The following is a 21,559-nucleotide window of genomic DNA, read 5'->3' as shown; positions in this document are numbered from 1 at the left end:
ATTCAAATGGCATGGTTTGCAAAGTCAAAAAATTTTTCTACGTAACAAGTTCAGAAATTAGTTTTCCAACCATTTGCAAGTTGAGGAATTTTTATGTATCTGTAAAATTTTGTCATTTTTTTACATGCCAATATTAGATAACAAGATGTACGTTATGATTGTCTAATTATATATATATATATATATATATATATATATAAATATGTATCGTATATATGTATATAGAAATATGTACATGTATGAGTATACGTATTAGTTGAGTTACTCTACAATGAGTATTTCTCCTCTTACAACACTGCATTAATCATAACTTTGAAATGGATAAGAATTCAAATGTTTTTATGATCTATTTGACCATTGGATTTGATATCAATAAGCCAAATCGGATAACTAATAATATCATTATCATTTTGTATTATAAGATAACAAACATCTGCAGTCGTTAGTATCATAAATTCGGGGTTCGATGAGTTCTAAAAACTCTTTTTTTTTCATAAAAAAAATGTTCATTCCTGTGAACTCGCAATCTCGATTGATATGAATATGATAATGCGATAGTTCTTGATCGATCGGAAAATAAATGACGAGGATTGTAGTCATCTATTAAACCTGCAATCAATTATCATATCATGATCGACGGAAAGTTCATGGAAGAGACATGCATATTCCCAGATCATGTAAGGTGACATGCGTATCTCTACGAGTCCTGAAGGCTACCTAATTTGCAAGCCGATCTATATACATGCCATCTTACATGTCATGGAAACATGCAGGTCACCTTTATGACATCCTGCTCATACAACATAAGTCAAAGAATATGTATATAAAGATAAATGTTAATTTTATTAAGTCTACGTAAGATGCATAATTACAGAATATTAAAAATTTAAGTGAAACGATATGACTGTTTTAATAATTTGTAATTATTATTTTATTAGAAATTATTTTATTGATAACAAATATATTTTATCATCTAAAATTTATTTTACAAAATGATATTTTTTATGAATTTAACGAATTTAAAATATTATATATATATATATATATATTCTATTAATAGTATAAAATATGAATAAAATACAATGATCAATAACAAAAGATCGTACTCTCCTATGATGTTGTTGAAAAAATATGGTACTTGGTTTGACATAGTAAGATATTATAGCATTACCTCTATAGAACAACAGATTCAAAATTCACATAATTATGATTAGCATACAACGATAAAAAAGAAAGATCGTACTCTCTTATAGTTTAGATAAAAAATGATGTTATTTTCTGTGATATTGTTAGATGTTACAATATTACGAACAGCGAAATCAATATTTAAAGAAATAATTTATATCAATTTACCCAATATTTATATCACTAAATTTTAGAAAAAATATAATAATATCAGGTTTTGATGCGGAACGTTTTTTCATATTCTCCCACTAATATCAGTTTTAATTGCTGAACATTTTTTCATATCCTCCCACTCTTCTCATATTAAAATTAAAAAATAGTTGATGAATATAAAATAAAAAATGTCAATAAATTATTATAATTAAAAATAACAATATATATCATCTTTATTATATAAATAATTATATTGCAAAATGTTAATATTAATATAATTTGTACATCATCTTTATATTTTAAAAGTATAAGTTATGTTGATAATTTTTATCTTAAATAACTATTACAAAATAAAACATTACATACAAATCTTAGGGTGATTATTATCATTAAAAAAAGGGTCATTGTAACGTTTACATTGAGACATCTATTCTGGATCGTTGTGATTTTGAGTTATATTTAATAACTATTCATTATATGTAACTGATATTTAGTTACGTAAAATTTTAAAAAACAAATCAAAGCAAAAAACGTATAGTGGTCTACCGCTCGAACATTGTATTCATTACCCACTAAGAACTATATTTATTATTTGCTCTTTTCTCATTAATTCTAATTTATTGTATTAATACTTATGAATACGACGCTTCTCATGGAATGATGATTACACTTCCAATCAACAAAACACTAATGCTGTCCTCATGGAACGAAGATCATCGTTCATGTCCGCAAAGGTATCTATAGGTCACCCTTCTACCTCTTTCGTTTAGTTTACAGTGTTTATATTATATGCAAGTAATGTCTCTACAAAGAGCTTTTTTCAAGTTATTTTGTTTTTATGATTTAAAAAAAAAAGGGTTTGTGCTTTAGTATCACCGATGCAGAAATTAAGCACTCATCATCATTAATAATTTTTCCTAACGTTATGCTTTTTTTCTTGGTGGCCCTGTGATGTAGAATGTATGAGATGATGCAAAGACAAAATCTCTACCACCAATCCACTTATTAATACTGTTAGAGATTGTGAGTGTGTGTTTATATATCGATTCAGATCCCAATTTATATAAATATTTGGATGACATTTCTCTCTTCCATTGATTTTTCAATTCCATTGATTTTCTCCTTTGAAAAATCAAAATTAAAATCCTTATTTCGTTATAAGGAATAATTAGTAGTTTTCGGTTTCCAATTTTTTTTTTAAAAAATATTCTGACTGGACAGAAAGTATAATTATTTAAATTTTTTTATTTGATTTTAATTCAAATTCAATTTGATCTTGATCAAATAAAATGTTTGTATGTATATGTATATATATATGTGTATATATACACATGTATATACGTACATGGATATCTATATATGTATGTATATTTATGCATATTAATTTACGTGAATAAAATAATCCAGCCCGCTTATTTATACGCGGATCTCTATGTATATCAACTTTAGCCATTCTCACAACGGTTGCATCACATTCTAAATAGTTTTGATTTCATTTTCTCAATTATCTTTTAAATATATATATATATATATATATATATATATATATATATTTCTATGTATCAAATTATAACTACATTATTTAAGAATAATAATATTGTTATCATCATCATCATCATCATCATCATCATCATCATCATCATCATCATCATCATCATCATATGTATAAATTTAATATAACCGTATCGAATAAATCATTGATATCGAATTTCTAAATCTATTGTTATTCTCTCTCTGGTAGAATTTAAGGAAGAGAGAGTTACAAGGAGAAACATAATTTTTTGTTTTGTTAAATGGAATCTTCCCAACAATATGTTTTAAAAAAATAGTTGGAGAAAAATGAGTAACTTCGAAATCTGAGTTGGTACCTGGTTTCTTGATATTGGTCAAACAGTGCTTTCCCATACCACTTGACCACCCGCATCTGAGTTGTTCGTCTCTTAATAAAGTTAAGTGAAAATTTATGAATGTTGGAATTTGGATATGGATGGTTGTGTATTACGCGTAGACAATTGTTAGGATATTAGAGCAAGCTGGACAGTGCCAAAAGAAGAGATTGTCATTAGTCATTATCGTTTGAGCCGACGACGATCGTTCGACCCGCCTCCTTCTCTTCCATCATCATCCAGTGGCAGCATCCGACGGAAGAGGGAATAGAAATAACGAGAGGGGAAAGAGGATTGTAGGAGCGGAGAAACGACGATGGTTGATGATCGATGCATGGGAAGAAAGTTTCATGAATCGATGGCGGAGATCGTGAACAGAATTTGATCAAACAACATCTTAATAGTTTTAATGTCTAAGACGAGCTATTTCTAATCACATCATGCATCATTAAAAGTAAAGTATTTCTGTACCACTTCTTCTTATGATTAAATAGGTGTTTTGTTCGCCAACAAAGGATTGGGGGAGTTAGATCATGAGACCATATTCCTACTGGGTCTCCATTATTCGGGTACTTGGGAGTGCTTAGAAGAATAGTGTTTCTGACAACAATTATATATTTTAGATTGATTCCCTACAAACAATGCAAGGCCTTGGTGGAAGGGAGGTATGTGTCTCATATATATGTATGTGTTTATCTTGAAATAATTTTAAAATTATTTATTAGTGTGACATGTTAATTTATTTGATACATCATCGGTGTGACATGTTAATTTCAATTTTTTTGTTAGTTTTTTAAGATCTTGTATTTTGTAGAATTGTTTGGGTTTTTTTTTTATTTCCTTTGTATTGTGTATTATCATTATTCAATTTGACTCAATTTCTTCAGTAGACTCAATTTCTTCAGGAGGTGAGAAAGAGATATATCTTCGATATGTGACTTAACATTTCTATTTATTAGTCAAAATATTCATCACAGTTTTTTCTGGGTTCATGAAAAAGAGGGAAAAAAAAGTTATATCTTTGTTATTTGTAAATGTTTATTTATTACATTAAAGATTGTAAAATTATTCTTCCTTCTCATCGTAATACTAGATTAATAATTTTAAAAACTATAAATTTAATAATTTTAAAATATATTTTTTCTATAAAACAAAGTACAATGAAACGATATGAATACGTATATATTCATATGAAAATGTAACTTCATACTCTAATTAGAGTTTTTATCTTTTCTTAGTCAAACTATAAAAAAATAGAGCTTATAATTTTTTTTGTCAACTAAGTTTAATTATTTTATTTAAAATAAAGGAAAAATGACATTTTTCTATACGAATTTAGCAAAATGTGATCTTTTCATACATGTATTTTTAATATGACAAAACACTATACTTGAATTCAAAATTTCAAAATATCTACATGAATTGTTAAAATTAACAATAATTACATAAATAATCATCATTTTCATTAAAAAATTTCGATTCTATTGACTAATGAAGTGAAACTGACGTATATGGTAGTTACAGTAATTATCTAACTAATGCATTAGTTAACTCCCTAAAATAAATTAAAAAGTCTGATATTTTTATGGAAAAAAGTATAAATAAATGTATTAATATGAAAATTTACAAGTTAAGGATTTTTGGAGGACATTTTAGAAATTCGGTATTTTTCATAGAAGTTCGACCAATAATTTGAGTCACTGCAAGTAGAGGAAGCGTTCATGAGGTTAAGTAAGATGATCACAATATAAAATATGCATATATATGGAAGGAATTCGATATGAACTTTTAATATTGAGGGGTTATCTATAGTACAAGGTTGTACCTATCTAGGACGAGGCAAACAACGACAAAAGATAAAACTTTGTATTGTTTCAACATTCATCATGTGTCCTCCTACGTTGTATGCATGCTGGACTAGATGACCAAGTACCAAAAGTATCAAAACATAAATGAAAAGTACATTGGGTTTTATTTTCTGTATTTGGTATCTTATTTTTGTTCTTGGAGCAAGTAAGAAAAACTCGATACCTTAAGAGAGTAGCAAAAACCTCTTTACATTGTTATGTGGAATCCCATATGATAAAAATATCTACTGAAAGAATGCAATTTAATATAAAAACACTTTAAGACTAAAGGAGAGAAGAAAAAAAGATCGAACAGAATACTTACATGCATGACGTCGTGTACATTAATCCAGAATGCAACTTTCTCTTTATGTATCAACTTTGATAGATCAATACCTTTCAGTTTGTTAATAAACAGTTGTATGACATAACAAGTTGAAAAGAAAAATCTAAGGAAATTAAATAAAAAAATACAGAAATAGGTTTGTGTTAGATTTGAATGCATATTCATTCACTTTATTGTTAAAAATATATACAATTATATTAACAAACTTATTCAATATAAGAATAATTTATAATATAATAATACAATGAAATTTAAATACATATATATATATATAATAAATTTAATAATATATTTTTTGGAACATTTATATCAAAGATTATTTATAAGGAAAGATTAAACATTTTTTATTAAAAAAATTGAATAACCCGGTCTCTCCTAGTAAGTTTAATTATTTAGGTTTAGGGTTTAATTACCCTTTTGATTCGACTGTTGCCCAGTGCCGAGTCTCTTAGGCACGCAATTACAGGTTGCAGCGGTGTCTTCCACGTGGCGAGCCCTGTTCCATCTATCAAAGTCCCCAACCCTGAGGTAAGGACGCAAAATCTCATTGTTTTTAAATATGAGGCTATTTGTTTGTTTGTTTATCCCTCTCCTGTTGTCGGTTTTGTAGGTGGAGGTGATAGCTCCCGCAGTCAATGGCACACTGAACGTGCTTAAAGCATGTGTTGAAGCTAATATTAAGCGTGTCGTTTATGTGTCCTCAGTAGCTGCGGTTAGCCTTAACCCTCTGTGGACAAAGAATCAAGTGCTGGATGAGACATGTTGGTCTTGTTAATCGTCTCTCCTTCTCTCACTCTGCAATCTCACCAACAATGAAGTAATATTTCTGAGATAAATGAAGAAAGTTTTGTTCGAGAAAACTTCATTATATTATTTGATCAGATCTCCATCTTAAATAGCAAATTGCAAAACTGAAACAAATGGGAAAATAACAAACAAATAGAGATATGCGCTAATTGCCCGAGATTTATTCTTGACCACTTCATTCTCGGACTCTGTTGCAACTGTCACGTGTCCCTGCTTTGAACGTGTCTTCAGCTTCTGCCCTTCAGACATGATTACCACGTCATTCTCCTCCGTAATCTTGTCTCTTCCTTGTGTTGACGCATTTGATCCCGATCTTCTCCCGAAGCTCTTCGAATCTTCCACGTGACAATGGCTTCGTTAATAAATCTGCATATTGCTCCTCCGTTTTTACATACTCCATGCTTATGTCTCCTTTCTGCACACAATCCCGGATGAAATGATGCTTAACCTCGATGTGCTTGCTGCGACTATGATTCACTGGGTTTCTCGCGAGTGCTAGTGCAGATTTGTTGTCGATTCTCAATATGGTCTTCTCTGTCAAGTATTCGCCAAGCTCACCCAGGAATCTTCGTATCCACAATCCTTGACATGCTCCTCCTGTCGCTGCCACATACTCTGTTAGTAGTTACCTTATATTTAGGAGTATCTACACAAATTGATATGATGTATCTTTATATTTCCTATTCTTACTCTGATACAATTTGTATATAACCTCTTGTACGCTATTGCTAATAATGAATCAAGGAAATACATTCTCCAAACCTCTTATATGGTATCAAGAGCCTATATTGTCAAAAGACACTAATACCCCAAAAACCCTACTGTTCTTCTTCCTTGCTGCCGCCGCCGTCGACTTCAGTCATGGCCTCCGACGTCCCTTCGTCCTCCGACACCCTACCAAGTGACACAGTCACTCCACACAATACGGCAGATCCGGCCTCGACATTGATTAACGTCAACGTCTCTAATGTCTCTAAGCTCACGGGGACAAACTACATCACTTGGTGCATCCAAATCCAAACCCTCTTGGAAGGCTACAATCTCGACAATTACCTCGATTCGACATCTGCTCCATCAGCCACCGTCATCGTTAACAATACAGTCACACAAAATCCTGCCTACCCTCCATGGTATCGCCAAGATCGACTTGTTTTCTCGGCGCTACTTGGCTCTATCTCAGGGCCCTGTCAAGCACTTGTTGCAACATCTTCCACGTCGGCTGCTGCATGGAGAACACTGGCCGACACATATGGCCGCTCTAGCCGCGGTCATGTCAAGCAAATTAAGGAACAAATGAGACGCCACACCAAAGGAGCTAAATCGATGGACGAATACATGCATTTCTTCAAGATCAAGGCAGATGAACTTGCTTTACTTGGCAAGCCTATGGATCATGAAGACTTGGTAGACATCATTCTCGGCGGACTTGGCGATGAATATAAATCTGTCAAAGATGCGGTTCATGCTCGCGATACAACAATCTCATTTGTTGAACTCCACGAGAGACTTCTCTCCCATGATGTCGATCTGAATGTCTCGGCGCAGTCGGACTTTCCAATCTCGGCCAACACTGCTCGGACAACCTCTCGGCCTCCATGGCGTGCTCGCGGGGGACGCCACAACTCCTCCAACTTTACATCGCGCCACCCTCTATCGCAACATTCTGCCCCATCCTATCGGCCATCACCTCGGCCCTATCTCGGCAAATGTCAACTGTGCGGTGTACAGGGACACAGTGCTCGGACATGCCACATGCTTCATTCTCTGCCCTCTCGTCCATCGGACCAATACTCTGCCTCCGGCAATTCATCCTGGCAGCCGACTGCACATCATGCCTCAGCTTTGCAATCGCAGCCTTCCTCTCCTTGGTTGCTCGATTTCGGGGCATCGCATCATGTTACCTCGGACTTGGCTAATCTTGCTCTTCACACTCCGTATCAAGGTGGTGATGAAGTCGTCATTGGAGATGGTTCGGGGCTTGCGATCACACACACTGGTTCTTCGACTCTTCCCTCTATCTCTCACACACTTAAACTTGACAATGTCCTTTGTGTTCCATCTATGAACAAAAATCTCCTCTCTATCCATCAACTTTGTGTCTCTAATAATGTTTCCGTGGAATTTTTCTCCCGTTTCTTTCAGGTGAAGGATCTAAAAACGGGGGCAACACTAGCAACCGAGCCTCTTAATCATGGCGTATACGAATGGTCGACATGTCGTTCTTCTTATTGTTTACCCAATAAGCCATCGGCTCTTGCACTCTCAAGTGTTAAGACTTCTATCTCCGAGTGGCATTCTAGACTAGGTCATCCGTCTCGTGACGTTCTTGATTTTATTGTCTCCCATTTTTCACTTCCTTTGAGCTGTAATCCACGACGCCCAATGTCGTGTGAACCTTGCTATATTAATAAAAGCCATAAGTTATCCTTTTCAATCTCTTCAGCGTCTTCTTCACGACCTCTTGAACTCATTTATTCCGATGTTTGAACATCACCGATCACCTCATTTGACGGGTTCAAATACTATGTCATATTTGTTGATCACTTCACTAGATATACATGGCTCTATCCCCTACGTCAAAAATCTCATGTTGCCACGATTTTCCCTCGTTTTAAGAGTCTTGTCGAAAACCGTTTTCGGACAAAAATTGTCACATTTTTCTCCGATAACGGTGGGGAATATGTTGCTCTTCGAGACTACCTATCCACGCATGGTATATCTCATCACACATCCCCTCCCCATACTCCGGAACACAATGGAATTTCGGAGAGAAAACATCGACATATAGTTGAGACGGGCCTAACTCTTCTTTCCCGTGCCTCAATTCCAAACGACCTTTGGACCTATGCTCTTCCAACGGCGGTCTACTTAATAAACCGCCTTCCCTCTTCTGTTCTTAATGGTCGTTCTCCTTTCGAAACTCTCTTCGAAACCTCACCGAACTATTCTAAACTACGCATCTTTGGATGCTTATGTTTCCCTTGGCTTCGACCATACACACAACACAAACTCAACCCTCGTTCCGCTCCTTGTATCTTTGTCGGATATTCGCTCACTCAAAGCGTTTATCTTTGTCTTCACGTGGCAACATCCCGTTTATACATTTCTCGTCATGTTGAGTTCATTGAAACGGAATTCCCTTATTCCCGTCACCTCACGGACTCTCTCTCCACGTCCGAGAGCTCAACGTTCCCGTCTCCTCCTCTCTCGTCTACTCTTCCTTGTCGTTCGACCATTCGACGCCCCTCACCTGTGCCGGTGCTGCCCCCATCTCCAGATCCGACGCCTACTGAAACAACCAGTCCACCGTCTTCTCCACCTCAGCCAAACTCTTCGCCTTCATCATCTCCTCCTCCTACCTTACCACACACGTTACCGTCACCTCCACCACAACCTGATTCCGATGGCCACCAACCACCACTAAACACTCATCCCATGGTCACTCGATCCAAAAATCATATCTCCAAGCCAAATACCAAACTCACTCTAACCATTACCACTCAACCAAACCGAGACTTAGAGCCAACGTGTGCTTCGCAAGCCTTGAAAGATCCGAAATGGCGCTCGGCAATGGCTGAAGAATTCAATGCTCTCATTCGGAATGGCACTTGGAGTCTTGTGCCATCACATCCGTCCTATAATGTGATTGGTTGCAAGTGGGTTTTTCGGACTAAACGATTATCTGATGGATCTATTGACAGGTACAAAGCACGGCTCGTGGCCAAAGGCTTCCACCAACGTCCTGGACTTGACTACAATGACACCTTCAGCCCAGTCATAAAACACGCAACAATCCGTATCGTTCTTAGTCTTGCGGTCACTCGGGGATGGATCCTTCGACAACTTGATGTTAACAATGCCTTTCTACAAGGCACTCTTGATGAAGACGTCTATGTCTCTCAACCACCGGGCTTTATTGATCGTGATCAACCATCTTATGTGTGCAAGTTACACAAAGCGTTATACGGCCTCAAGCAAGCTCCGCGTGCATGGTACAACGAACTTTGTCGTCATCTCCTACAAACCGGGTTCACAAACTCACTCTCCGACACATCCTTATTCATCTTCAACCGAGATGACGTGATCCTATACGTGCTCGTCTATGTTGATGACATTATCATCACCGGAAACCAAAGTGAGGAAGTCCAAAAATGCATCGATACTATGGCTCGTCGTTTCTCCATCAAGGACATCGGGTCTCTATCATACTTCCTTGGCGTGGAAGTAACCAGGACGTCACATGGCATTCTTCTTTCTCAACGAAGATATGTTTCAGATCTACTCTCTCGACACTCTATGTCCGACGCAAATTCTGTACCCACGCCTCTTGCTTCGTCCTCCGCACTCAGCACACACATGGGAACACCGCTGCCTGATCCGACCGAGTATCGACAAGTATTGGGTGGCCTGCAATATCTACTATTCACACGTCCGGATATTGCCTTTGCTGTCAACAAATTAGCACAATACATGCATCGTCCAACATCGGAACACTGGAAAGCATTGAAACGTCTTCTCCGCTATCTCAATGGAACTCGAAACCAAGGTATATTTTTCTCTCGATTCACCCCGATATCACTCCATGCATTTTCCGATGCCGATTGGGGAGGTGATCGGGATGACTACTCCTCTACCGGTGCCTACATTGTCTACCTTGGTCGAAATCCAATTGCATGGTCCTCCAAGAAGCAACGTTTTGCCGCCAAGTCATCCACCGAGGCCGAGTACAAATCCGTATCCTCAACGGCCTCTGAGGTACAATGGGTTCTCTCTTTACTCTCGGAGCTTGGTGTCACAATTCCGTGTATGCCAACTATATATTGTGACAATGTTGGAGCTACATACCTTGCGGCAAACCCGGTTTTCCACTCGCGAATGAAGCATATTGCGATCGACTATCACTATATTCGTGGTCTTGTCCAAGCTCGGAAGCTTAGGGTCTCCCATGTATCTTCCGCGGATCAACTAGCGGACGCTCTCACCAAACCGCTACCTCGAAGTCGTTTTGAACTACTTCGAACCAAGATCGGCCTCGTTCCCGACACCGATCTTGCGGGGGCATGTTAGTAGTTACCTTATATTTAGGAGTATCTACACAAATTGATATGATGTATCTTTATATTTCCTATTCTTACTCTGATACAATTTGTATATAACATCTTGTACGCTATTGCTAATAATGAATCAAGGAAATACATTCTCCAAACCTCTTATATACTCAGCCTCACATGAAGACAGAGCCACCGTTTTCTGCTTCTTTGATAACCAAGTAACAAGACATTCTCCGAGAAAGTATATAACTCCGGTAGTGCTTTTCCTATCATCAATATCTCCTGCCAAGTCACTGTCACTATAGCCAACTAATCCAAAAGAAATTCCATCTTCCTCATACCTGCATCCATATGCAATGGTTCCTTTCACATAACGAAGTATCTGCTTCACTGCTTCAAAATGCTTCGTCGTCGGAGTTTCCATGAAACGACTGACAACTCCGACAGAGTACGCAATGTCTGGCCTGGTGTTCACAAGGTATCTCAGACTTCCAATGGCACTTCTGTACATCATGACATCCACCAGATTGCTCTCATCCTTTCTGCTCAGCTTGGTTCTTGGATCCATGGGAACTCGACATGGTTTGCAGTCTCTTAATCCGAGCTTCTCCAGAATTTTCTCTGCATATCCGGATTGACTTAGTGATATTCCAACAGTCTCCTGCAGAACTTCGATCCCAAGGTAATAGCTAAGAAAACCCAGATCACTCATCTCGAACATCCTCTTCATCTGCTCTTTGAACTCCGTCACCTTTTCAGGTTTCGATCCCATGATGATGAGATCATCAACATAAACCCCGACCACTTGTGTGTCCTCTTTCGAGATTTTCTTGTACACGGCATGTTCGAGCATGCATTTCTCGAACTTCAGCTCCTGGAGGCATCGGTCCAGTTTGGCATTCCAAGCTCTCGGCGCTTGTTTTAGACCATACAACGCCTTTTTTAACCTCAGCACTTTGTCCTTCTTTCCCGCTTCGATAAAACCCGGTGGTTGTGCCACATACACTTCTTCTTCTAGCTCTCCATTCAGAAAAGCTGATTTGACATCCATGTGATGAATTTTTCAGCCCTTTTGAGCTGCTAATGCGATCAAGATTCTCACTGTTTCAAGCCTTGCAACTGGTGCAAACACTTCTTCGTAATCTAACCCTTTTTTCTGCACATAACCTTTAGCCACTAATCTGGCTTTATGCTTGACAATATCTCCCTCTGGGTTTTTCTTGAGTTTAAAAACCCATTTCAAACTGATGGCTCGATGATTTGCTGGTAGTTCAGTTAACTCCCAGGTCTTATTTCGTTTTATGGCATCGAGTTCCTCTGTCATTGCCTTTTTCCAGCTCTCCTTTCGTGCAGCTTCCTCAAAATTCCTCGGTTCTTCCATCTCCATAAAGTACAGACTCGCATCCAGTTCTCTTTCGTGAGTTGCCCCATAAACTTCTTGTAGAGATCGATATCCCCTTGGCCCCTCTTCAATGGAAGTATCCGTTTCTGTCTCTGAGACATGCTCCGAGTCTGCTTCTGCTCCAGGTTGAGTCTCCACAGGGAACCTTTCTATTTCTTGAACTGCATTTTCAGTCTCCTCCTTGCTCACTGTCAGCTGTCCAGGTCTCGCTTCTGCATGTTCTTGCTGATTTTTCCAGTCCCACTCTTCATCTTCCTTCAGCACAACATCACGACTTACTACAATCTTGTTTGTTTTCGGATCCATCAGACGATACGCTTTTGATCCTGTCTCATAACCAATGAAGACGAGTCTTCTGCTTCTGTCTTCTAACTTTTTTAGATGTGGTTAGGTATTCTTTGCATACCCGATGCATCCAAAGATTCGAAGATGTTGAATCTTTGGAGTTCTTCCCCGCCATGCTTCATATGGTGTCATTCCGTCAACAGCCGCTGTTGGAGATCGATTCAGGATGTAAACTGCGGTCCTCGCTGCTTCAGCCCAATATACCGACGGCACGTTCTTGCTCTGCAGTAAGCACCTGACCATTTCTATCACGGTCTGATTTCTTCTCTCTACAACCCCGTTTTGTTGAGGAGAGTAGGGGGCTGTCAATTGTCTTTGTATTCCCTCTGTTTCACAAAATTTCGCGAATTCTTTCGATGTGAATTCACCTCCCCTATCTGATCTGAACAGCTTGATTCTCATCTCAGATTGTCTTTCTACTTCTGCTTTCACCTTTCTGAATGTTGTCAAGGCCTCACTCTTGTCTTTCAACAATTCTATCCACATGTATCGACTAAAGTCATCTACCAACAACAAAAAATACTTGTTACCTCCAAGAGTCGTTGGTGAAATGGGTCCGCAGATGTCTCCGTGGATAAGTTCCAGCGGTTTCTCGGCTCGATAATCAGATGATTTCGGGAACTTAGCACGATGTTGTTTACCAATTAAACAACCATCACACACTCGTTCTACCTGTTTTATTGTCGGTAGCCCTTTTACTAATTTCCCTTGCTGCAGCTTCTTCAACGCCATGAAATTCAGATGTCCGAACCGAGCATGCCAGAGCCAAGGTTTCTGATCAATGTTTGCTAGCAGACAGACAGGATGTGCGGTGTTCATCTCCAAGGAATAAAGCCGATTCTGAGCTCTTGGAATCCTGACAACCAGTCTCCCTCGTACATCAAACACACGTAAATTTCCCCCTTCTGCAACTATCTTGGCCCCTGATTCCTCCAGTTGGCCAAGGCTGATAATATTGCTTCGTAACTGTGGAATGTAATAGACATTTGCCATCGTCAAATGTTCGCCATTTTTGCACAGAAAGACTATTGATCCTTTGCCTTCGACTCTCACAACTGAGCCATCCCCAAATCGGACGTTTCCCTTTTGTTTCTCATCAAGGCTCGAGAAAGCATCTTTGTTCCCCGTCATGTGATTGCTAGCACCCGTGTCGTAATACCAGATCATTTCTCCAGCCTTCTTCTGATCTGAGCCTTGATTGGTTTGTTCCTCGTTCAACAAAACTTTCTCATTTCCAAGTTCAGTGGCATGAACCAACTCACTGATTTCTGCCATCAGGAGTGTTGGTTCTTCCTCTTCTTTCTCCACAAGGTGAACCTCTTCTTTCTTTTCACTCGCCTCGCAATCTGCTGCAAAATGCCCAAGTTCATTGCAGGCATAGCACCGAATCTTTGTGATATCGATTCTCTGATATTGATTTCCGTCCTCGTAGTTTCTTCCTCCACCATATCCTCTACCTCTGCCTCGTGAATTGAACCATCCTCTCCCACGGCCTCTTCCTCGTCCACGGCCGCGACTTCCTCCTTGATTTCTGAGCTGAGAGCTCTCACCCCCAATTTTCAAGTCACCACGAGCAAGCAACACTTGTTCTTCTCCTCTAGCATCTGGACCTTTCAAACGTTCCTCATGCACCTTCAATGTGCCGACAATTTCTTCAACACTCAATGTCGCCCAGTTGCCAAATTGCTCAATGTTTGATGTCAATGAGGCAAATTTCGTAGACACCGAACGCATGATTTTTTTCATAACGTAAACTTCTTCGATTGTCTCTCCAAGACTCCTCAGTTTGTTTACGATGACAGCAATTTTTCCTGCGTACTCATCAACCATCTCGCTGTCCTCCATTCTCATTCCTTCCAACTCCCATCTCAGTCCTTGTGCACGCACTTCTTTCACTCGATCAGCTCCGACGTGCATTTGTTTCAGAGCTTCCCAAAATTCTTTAGCAGAATTCTTTTCTCCAAGTTGCAGAATGAGATCTTCACTGATACCCTGGTAGATAGCAGCTAATGCCATCATCTCCTTCCTGGGATCGACTGGAGATGCAGCTTCCAATGCATCCCACACACCTTGGGCCTTCATGTAGACCCTCATCTTCAAAGCCCAGACCGCATAGTTCGTCTTCGTTAACTGCGGGTACTGCAACGTAACATTCCCTTCTCTCGTCGGTGGCTGAGTTTCTGCACTCGTGGTCTGACTCCCGCCGTCGCCACCGGTCGAACTCGCACCTGAATCTTGACGAGACATGTATTTTGGCATACAATCAACCGTGTGCTCTGATACCACGTGTTAATCGTCTCTCCTTCTCTCACTCTGCAATCTCACCAACAATGAAGTAATATTTCTGAGATAAATGAAGAAAGTTTTGTTCGAGAAAACTTCATTATATTATTTGATCAGATCTCCATCTTAAATAGCAAATTGCAAAACTGAAACAAATGGGAAAATAACAAACAAATAGAGATATGCGCTAATTGCCCGAGATTTATTCTTGACCACTTCATTCTCGGACTCTGTTGCAACTGTCACGTGTCCCTGCTTTGAACGTGTCTTCAGCTTCTGCCCTTCAGACATGATTACCACGTCAGGTCTGACCAAGAATACTGCCGAAAGACAGAGGTTGATCTGCATCTCTCTAGAGACAGCACCCGAGCTTTGTCTTGTGACCCCTTTTTGACATTTCTCTCATCCTTCCGGCAGAATTGGTACTGTCTATCAAAGACACAGGCAGAGAGTGAAGCTTTCGAGTTTGCAAAGAGATCTGGACTCGATCTTGTCAGCATCTGTCCTACCCTTGTCCTGGGGCCAATCCTGCAGCCCACTGTAAATGCCAGTACCCTAGTTCTCGTCAAGCTTCTGAAAAGGTATAAAAAAGCTTTGTAGTAGAATCTACGATCTTTATAGATATCATGATATGTCATTGATTTAGCTCGTGATTGTACATTATTCGATTTGTTTCTACCAGAGGGATTTGATACGCCGGAGAATCAAGAACGTCTTGTCGTAGACGTGCGTGATGTGGCGCAAGCTTTACTTTTGGTGTACGAGAAACCTGAAGCTGAAGGAAGATACATGTGCACATCCCACGCAGTGAAAGAGCAAGATATCGTTGAGAAATTGAAGAGCCGTTATCCGAACTACAACTACCCCAAGAGGTAAGGACATGAGCTTCATTGCGTCATGCCAATGCTGGAAATGTATAACCACGACTCATCACAAAGCCATGGGACCAGGCCTCGGATAAACCACCCGAGCGAAATCTTTCGTCGGATCTGAATGCTTTTCTATGCAATTGCTCTGACAGATACATTGAAGCTGAAGACAGTGAGGGTGAGCTCTGAGAAACTACTGAAGCTGGGTTGGAATTACCGATCGCTGGATGAAACTCTTGTCGATTCTGCTGACAGCTACCGGAAAGCTCAGATTTTGGACTGAGAACTGTTCCTCTGCATGAAGCTCCTCTCAGTTATGGTGTCAATGCCCTGTTCTGTGTTTGTAAGAGACAGAGGTTGTTCCTATGTTCTGCTTTTCTGTTGTCCGCAAGAAGATTATGTCCATATGCTCTTGGTACTTTCAGAAGTGGCAATAAAGGCGTCTTCTACTTTTCATTTTCTGCCTCTCCAACAATTCTTTCGCAAGCTGGTACAAATATGGATCGAAGATCGGAAATGGCTGAAGCCGAGGAAGGAAGGGTTTCTCGCTCTGTGGCTTGTCAAGCTTCGCCACGCGGCATCGATCTCTCTCTCCATGGAGTTGGTGATGCTATATATAGAATGGGTTTTATTAAATAGAAAAAAGGGGTAAGATTCAGGATTGATAATCTAAAGAACACACATGACAGAATAATTCGATAGATCCATTGAGATTTGAGAGTTTAGCCTCAAGAAACATAAATCTGTTCAGAGGCATCGGAGGAGATCCCATTGAGATGTTAGGCACAAACTAAACTATCGGGCGTAATTGCGTATGACATAAAAGTAGAGGGGCAGAAATGACATAATTGAGAGAAGTTCCTTACACGCACATGCATGCATGCGTGCGTACGTACATGCGGGTATGACAAAAAAGTAGGTAGAGTTTTTTTTTTGTTGAATAAAGTAGGTAGAGTTAACACTGATTACGGCAATACGCAGACAGACAGATTCGTATTTACCAAAAAGAACCCTTGGATGTCCCAAAAAGCGATGCACAAAAACTTGCCCAAGCAGCCATCATCTTCTTTAACCCCATAGATCGAAAACCCAGTTCACTCCAACATCTCTGTCTTCCACGAGAGACATTGCTTCAGCATCTTCCGGTCGCCACCTGCAGTAAGAATGTGGACTCCATTCATAACACAAAGCTTTTGCCAAACAGGGTTCTGTAAGAACGAAACATGTCTTCCATGTCTTACCTAATCGGTTCCCCATTGTGGACCACCAGATTCCGTCCACCTGCAATATCCCTGAGGGAACCCATGTTTGGGACATGAGCAATGGCTTGGAATGCGACAGAGCCACCACCTCTCACCCGGAACTCTCTAACTGTTCTGGCCATGCGGTCGTAGAAAACAAGCGACATCTTGCTCCATAACATCACCAAGCTCCCGTTCTCTAGCCATTTTAGAGGCCGAAAAAAGGACCCCATGAAGTTATAAATCGAGAACTGTGGTGTCCAGGACGTTTCGTCAGAGCGGTCCCTCAAGATCCAAACCTTGATGCGGTGCAAAACAAGCCCGGATACGCAGAGACACCCTCTGAGGGCTCCCAATGTCACCTTAGACTCTGCTGGACCATCGCCCATCCTCTCAAGTAGCTGGGGCGGCAACGGCAGATGATTGAATTTCTCCTCCTCGAAACCAAAACACAACAAAGAGAATTTAGCAACGGATCCATCTGGCTCACTTAGCCAGTGAATAACGCCGTTCAAATACACTGTATAAGTAGACCCTTCGTAGATCGTGTCCCATGGAGCTTGTCCAATGCTTCTCCAAGAATCACTGCCAAGAGTGCACACTTCAGCCACTCTGTCAAATGGGCTCAAAGGAGAAACTCCATGAAACAAACGGACAACTTTGTAGACATTGCTCCTCGCCCCACAGCCCAATCCCGAAACAATAGGCCAAGCTTTTATAGTGTTCTCCTTCTCTGGTTTCGGGATGAACGTAAACTCCCCTGTAAAAGGGTTCCACACAATACACGGATTCTTGCAAGAACTAAACATCGTAGCTTTACGTAAACACATGAATCCATTGCAGGAGTTTGCTATATCATAGTCGCGTTCTGCTGCCAACGGAGTTTTCATGTCTAATCGCCGCTTGGGTAGAGAAACCCTAAATCTAACATCCGTAGTTCCTCCTCGAAGAGGAGCAGAATCACAAAGTCCATGCAAATCCACGAAATGGAGATCCCTAGAGCCACGCATGGGAGAATCCGGTCGAAGGAATATCTCGAAATCGGATCTATCTAGACGAAGCGACATGAAATCAGGAGAGGAGGTCACAGAAAGCAGAACCTTAGACACGCATCGAGAGATGCACACGACCTTGAAAGAGAGCCTGGAGAGTATATCGGCGAGAATACTTGTCGGAAGCTGGAAGAGAAGACACGGGTCTCCCTGTTCTTCCTCCTCTACACGTTCAGACACCTCGCTGGCTTTGTCGTCCTCTTGCTCTGGGTTCTGTTCTGCTCGAGAAGTCTCGCCCCATGTGAACTCCGGTGCTTCAGTGATCCTTCGTCGTTTTAGTAAAATGGGTCGTCGGGAATTTTCGAGCTTTCTATTATGCAGGAGATAGCGGAAGAAGAAAGTCATGGCGGAGGAGGGGGGAAACTATTCGGCAATGGCGAGGGAGACGGGAGAAGACGCTTCGATTTTGCAGCGGTGATTTGTGGATTCACAACGGCGTCGTTATGGCTGACTTTATAAAAATAAATAAATAAATTTACAAACAAAAACAAAAAGGGTTTAATTTTAAATTGTTGGAGTTTTCCGGGCGTCAAAGAAAGTTTGAATCTTTCTCTGTCTGATGTCTAATGTCAAAGTTTTTGATCCATGAATAAATTTGTCTCAAGATTTGTTATATCAGAACGAATATGTAATTCATATGATGTATATTATGTGTATTATTTAAATTTTCAATCCCCGGATCCTTTTAAAAAAAATCTAGAATAACAGAGAAAAATCATAGCAAAAACATGAAAATATACAAAGAATTAGGAATATGAAATCTCTATTCTCTCTTTCAAAGTAAAAGTAGTTTAATTTTTTTTATACATTTAGAATTTTCCATTATTAAAAATAGAAAAATATAAAATACTCATACTGTTAGTTTTATATATAATTTTTAAAAAGAATATAACAAAATTACGCTTTTTTTTTTGTATTTGGGATAAGTTTATAGTTTTTTCTAGTAATAAATAATCTTGGAATCCTAAACCTATATTCTGTAAAACAAAAAAACCAAAGTCAAGAATTGAACATGATTAATAGATACAAATTAGATTTTAATAAGCCATATTGGCTGGCAATCATTTTTTTTTGTAATAGCATTGTTGGAAATCGATTTTCATTTGATATACGTTGAAAATTTTAACGGTATTTCAACGACAGATCCGCTGGAATATTTCGAACGATTTCAACTGATATAGGCGTAAAAAATGTTTTTTTTTTTTATTGTTGTGTTAACGAAAAATGTCAAACCCAATTTAAATTATATTTCATTTATTTATAAAATTAACAAAGTTTCAACCTTTGAGTACATGAAACCTGGACACTTTGTATATATTATTTTTTTAAATCTTAATTATATTTCATCAAATACCGTTAAAGTATATATAGGCAACTTCAAAAAAATCCATTGTAACACATTTGTGATGAAAATTATGCGACAGTTATGTCGTCGCAACGCTTTGCGATGGGTTACGACAAAAGACTTGCGTCGGAAAACTTTTCCGACTATATGCGACGAACTTTTCCCATCGCATGCTAGGTACACACGTCAAATTCGTTTCTATCGACAGGCGTTGTAACATAGTCTCAATTTCCATCGCAATGCTTTTTTCAATTCCGTGGTGTACTAGCCTTCGGATTAATCACGCTATCTTGAACTCACAAGAACACCGGTTTAGACCAAAACCGGTTCAGGTCAACCTAGGTCCGGTTTAGGACAATTGAGTCTGGTACATTGACCGGTTAGGTCTGATTAGTTGGGATTTGGCTAAAACGGGTTGGTTTAGGGGTTGGTTAAGTCTAGAATCACTAGGTATAGGTCTATAGGGGTCGGTTTAGATCAGGGCAGGTCTGTAGGGATTGGTTCTAGGCATTTATAGGGTCTGATCAGAGGGAAATTATGTCTCATTAGGCTTAGTTTAGGTCTGATTAGGGTGCTAAAAATCTAATCAGGGGTTGGTAAGTCAATAGGATTGGCTTAGGTTTGATTATTAGGACTTTTAGGTGATTGACTAGGACTTAGGGTAACTAATCAGGGGTTGGTTAGGTCAATTAGAGTTGGCTTAAGTCTGATTAGTTTTTTTCTGGTCTAGTTTGGGCTTTTGGTTGTCTAACTAGGGCTGTTAGGGTCTAGATAGCACTTGGGTAGGTCTGATTAGGACTTTGTGAGGGACCAGGTAGACTCGGGATCGTAGGACTGGTTAGGACTTTGTTGGGGACCATGTAGACTCGGTGTTATAGGTCTGATTAGACGTAATCAGGTCTGGTTAGCCTTAAGTTAGGTCCGGTTAGACGTAATCAGGTCTTAAGGTAGGTTGTGTTTCGAGTCAAATAGGTCGGTTAGGTAAAATTATGCCTAGGGTAAGCCCAATCAGGTTTGTGCGAGAGTCTAAGAGATCGGTTAGGTAGAAATATACCTTGTGTTAAGTCCAATCAGGTCTGGTCTAGAGTGTATTAGATCCGTTTAGGTAAGATGTACCTATGGTGATATCCAGTTAGACTTAGTTTAGAGTCCGTTAGATCGGGTTTAGGTTGAGTGCCTAGGTTAAGTCCAGTCAGGTTGTGTTCTCTAGGTCTTGTAGGTCTGATTAGGTAGAGACGTACCTAGGTTTAGGACCGATAGACTAGGGTCGAGCGTGTCAAGCATGGCTAGGTAGAAATATACCTAGGGTTAAGTCCTCTAGTGTTCGGTCTCATCCCTCGTGTCATGTTACATCACTTCTAGGGTCGGTTTTTAGACTTGTTTTATCGTCTTAGGATGATGGAGTTAGATATTCTAGCTCGGTATACCCCGAAAGGGGGTATGGTGGAAGGACTAGGGGTCTCGGGCAAATCCGAGAAATCGGGTGCAGGAGAAGGCCAAGGACCGAGGTGGAGTGATTGGTTCCGTGGGTAGGTAGGGACACTACAAGAAGGTGTTGTAGGTCTCGGATGACGAGGTAGGGAGAGTCCGAGGTAGAAGGACGTTTTGACCTCGGAGGAGTTAACCGAAGATGCTTCGGTTCTCGGTGGTAGGTCAGGAGGTGAGGTCTCCACATTTAGATGGAGCTTCCTCGGGTAGGATGCTCGGGAGATGATGTGAGCTGGGAGGTGTCGAGTCACCGGGTAGA

The 21,559-nt window shown here is 39.6% G+C and overlaps 2 protein-coding genes and 1 long non-coding RNA gene across 3 annotated transcripts; 2 read left to right on the top strand and 1 right to left on the bottom strand.

Annotated features, from left to right (window-relative positions):
- The first annotated feature begins 6,034 nt into the window (after window positions 1-6,034).
- Window positions 6,035-15,884, top strand: LOC104801958. Its single transcript, XR_002023706.1, has 3 exons — window positions 6,035-6,182; window positions 15,611-15,641; window positions 15,723-15,884. It is a non-coding gene; the product is annotated as an uncharacterized LOC104801958 (long non-coding RNA).
- On the top strand, window positions 6,847-8,658 carry LOC104801935. The gene is made up of 2 exons (XM_010525318.2): window positions 6,847-8,220; window positions 8,367-8,658. Exons 1-2 carry the CDS (start codon window positions 7,086-7,088, stop codon window positions 8,411-8,413), a joined length of 1,182 nt encoding a protein of 393 aa, XP_010523620.1. The 5' UTR covers window positions 6,847-7,085; the 3' UTR covers window positions 8,414-8,658.
- Window positions 15,885-16,970: 1,086 nt separating the features above from the next.
- On the bottom strand, window positions 16,971-18,886 carry LOC104801934 (F-box protein At3g07870-like). The gene is made up of 2 exons (XM_010525317.1): window positions 17,416-18,886; window positions 16,971-17,327 (listed from the first exon to the last, which is right to left on the bottom strand). The coding sequence occupies exons 1-2, from the start codon at window positions 18,810-18,812 to the stop codon at window positions 17,243-17,245; spliced, it is 1,482 nt and encodes a 493-aa protein (XP_010523619.1). The 5' UTR covers window positions 18,813-18,886; the 3' UTR covers window positions 16,971-17,242.
- Window positions 18,887-21,559: the final 2,673 nt, after the last annotated feature.

The sequence above is a fragment of the Tarenaya hassleriana genome, unplaced genomic scaffold, assembly GCF_000463585.1.
Source record: "Tarenaya hassleriana unplaced genomic scaffold, ASM46358v1 Cleome79, whole genome shotgun sequence".
Classification (NCBI taxonomy): Eukaryota; Viridiplantae; Streptophyta; class Magnoliopsida; order Brassicales; family Cleomaceae; genus Tarenaya; species Tarenaya hassleriana.
This window is presented reverse-complemented; position numbering and strand designations above follow the sequence as displayed.

Bases quoted from the DNA above. Each gene is read 5' to 3' on its own strand.
- LOC104801934 (XM_010525317.1), bottom strand. From the start codon at position 18,812: ATGACTTTCTTCTTCCGCTATCTCCTGCATAATAGAAAGCTCGAAAAT. The intron at 17,328-17,415 runs GTAAGACATGGA...TTCTTACTGCAG, and splicing joins CACAATGGGGAACCGATTAG to GTGGCGACCGGAAGATGCTG.
- LOC104801935 (XM_010525318.2), top strand. From the start codon at position 7,086: ATGGCCTCCGACGTCCCTTCGTCCTCCGACACCCTACCAAGTGACACA. The intron at 8,221-8,366 runs GTTCTTCGACTC...CGTTTCTTTCAG, and splicing joins GCTTGCGATCACACACACTG to GTGAAGGATCTAAAAACGGG.